General features: G+C 70.4%; 1 protein-coding gene across 1 annotated transcript in view; it reads right to left on the reverse strand.

Moving 5' to 3' along the window:
* Positions 1 to 935: 935 nt before the first annotated feature.
* Positions 936 to 2,443, reverse strand: part of MNEG_3951 (hypothetical protein) — a gene marked incomplete at both ends in the record, with an annotated part of 2,194 nt that continues 686 nt past the window's right edge. The window contains 4 exons of the mRNA XM_014047569.1: positions 936 to 1,002; positions 1,392 to 1,550; positions 1,757 to 1,831; positions 2,090 to 2,305. Of these exons, the coding sequence (XP_013903023.1) occupies positions 936 to 1,002; positions 1,392 to 1,550; positions 1,757 to 1,831; positions 2,090 to 2,305 (517 nt within the window). The remainder of the gene's footprint in view (positions 1,003 to 1,391; positions 1,551 to 1,756; positions 1,832 to 2,089; positions 2,306 to 2,443) is intronic.

Raw genomic sequence — 2,443 nt, forward strand, 5'->3', positions numbered from 1 at the left:
CCGCCGCCCAGCGGGGCCGCCGGCGGCCGCCGCTTGGGCGCGCCCGCGAGCGGCGCGAGCGAGGCGCCGCCGGGCTGGGCGCTCGCGTGCTGCGCCATGCGGCGCCCCCTCATGCTCAGCAACCCGCTGCCCCCAGCGCCGCCAGCGGCAGCGCCAGACACTGGTGCGCCCGAGGCGGCGCGCTGGAGGCCGCCGTTCCCGCTAGCGGCGCCTTCATCGCTCGCCGGCTTGCGCCTGTGCTGCGGCTCAACGCCGGCGCCCGCAGCAATGTGCCGTTGCGAATGAGCTACATGGGCCGCAGCCGCGGCAGCAGAGGCAGCAGCAGCCCTCTCTTGGTCTCGCCCGGTCGCGTCTCTCCCCTCCTCGCCTCCCATCTGGTCCTTTCGCTGCTGCTGCTGCTGCTGCTGCTGCTGCTGCTGCTGCTGCTGCTGCTGCTGCTGCTGCGCCAGCCGCTGCTGCTGCCGCCGCGCCCGCTCCTCCCTCGCCGCCGCCTCGCGCCGCCGTGCGTCGGCGCGCATGACGGACAGCGCCTGAGCCACCGACCGCTTGCTCGGCCAGCTTCCGCTCAGCTCCCGCAGCTGCTGCGTCAGACGGAGACCTGCTGCTGCCTCCGCATCGCCATCCAGCGCAGCCCCGAGGTTGTCAATCGCCCAGCCGAGGCCGCTGGTGCCGTTTTCGAGGTCCGAGGTTACGATGGTGCTGGGCTCGGGGCACTTGAGGCTGCGGAAATGTTTGGTGGGGAGAGGGGCCCGTCAAGTGTGAGGTGAGGCCGCAGGCAGCTGGCAGGGCCTCGCACCAGCACTTATCTGCCAGTGGGCCGCAGACCCTGCGCCCGGAGACGTGCATCCCGCACACCGCGAGGCACGCTTGTCCTCCAAGGCAGCAGGCAGCAGGCCCCTGCCAGTCGTCACTCCGAGGTTGGGCGCGCGCCGCACCTGAGCAGGCGCAGCAGCTCAAGCCACAGCGCCTGGCCCGCGGGGCTGTCGCTGCCGGGCGGGCCGCCTGGTGGTGGGGTTGGTAATAGGGGTGGTGGTGGTGGTGGTGGTGCAATGGCTGAGAAAACTTGTTCATGTGGGGGCAAGAAGCATCCATTAGCTGGGCAAGCAGCAGCAGGGGGACCAGCAGCAACAACAGCAGCAACAACAGCAGCAGCATCGGCAATGGCAGCAGCAGGGGCAGCGGCAGCAGCGGCAGCAGCGGCAGCAGCGGCAGCAGCAGCTTTCCAGTTGAGGCAAGGGTAGCGCTGCCAGGTCAGCCTTCTTGGGGCCCCAGTGATCCGCCAAAAGCCAGGTTGACACAGGTGTTGGCCCTCAGGCGCGCAACCCCTCTGCAAGGATATATATCTGAGCACGCCGCCGACACACACACCCGTCCCGCCTTGCCCCACCCACCCAGCAGCAGCCACCACACGGCGATGCCCTCCATGCTGCTGACGCCGCAGAGCCGCGCCAGCCGCGCGAGCCGCGCCCGCGCCAGCTGCCGCGCGGCCGCGCCGCCCGCGCTCAGTGTGGCCACGTCCTCCTCGGGCGCCTCCCAGTCGGGGGCCGCGCCTGGGAGGGTTTGGCAGCCGGGCATTGTCGCACGTTTTCAAACTCGCCACGCCTTGTGCGGCCGCTGCTGACCCAATTGTTCCTGCAAAAGCAAAGCATTCTCCAAACACTCACAGACAGGCAGCCTCAGAACGGGCGTCCCTTCTCTGCACGGCTGCAGCAGGGCGCGCGCCCACGCCGTGCGCGACCCCGCAGCCCCTTCTCACCGGGCGGCGCCAGGAAGAGTGCAACGTCCCCCGGGGTGCTGGGCAGATGCGACACAACGATGAGCCGCTTGCTGCCTGCACGGCCGCGCGCCAGCAGCAAACGGCGGGCGGTCGGCAGTATCCAACTGAACGCAGCCGCTCCGGCGGGGCGGCCTCGGCCCCCGCTGCACATCCCCGCCAGCCAGGCGCGTGCCGCCTGGCAGCAGCGAGCCCGCCGTCGGCTCAACAAGAATTAAGTTTGCAGCCGCGCGGCAGCTGCTGCACCCTGTCTTTCTGCCACTTCTTACTCAACCCCACTACCCTGCTCAACCCACTCAACTCCCACCCACCCACCTGCAGCGCCGGCCAGGTGCTCAGCGGCGTCGAACATGAACCCCTCGATGTGCGCCGCCCGCCGCGGCTCCACCAGCACCGGCGCCGCGCCCGCGCCGTGGGCGGCGACGAGGTCGAGGGGGCAGCGGGCGCGCGCGGCCGCGTCTGACAGCAGGTCGAAGATGTTGTCGGTGGGGCAGGTGGCGGCGTGGGCGACAGAGCGGGAGGTCAGGGGTCCTGGGGGCGGAAGGGGGATGATGGTGGTGATTGGTGGTGGTCTTGACGATGGGGGGCCGGGCGGGCGGCAGCGTGCGTGTGTGTGTGTGTGTGTGTGTGTGTGTGTGTGCGTGTGTGCGTGCGTGCGTGTGTGTGTGT

Source organism: Monoraphidium neglectum (assembly GCF_000611645.1).
Source record: "Monoraphidium neglectum strain SAG 48.87 unplaced genomic scaffold scaffold00524, whole genome shotgun sequence".
NCBI classification, from domain to species: Eukaryota; Viridiplantae; Chlorophyta; class Chlorophyceae; order Sphaeropleales; family Selenastraceae; genus Monoraphidium; species Monoraphidium neglectum.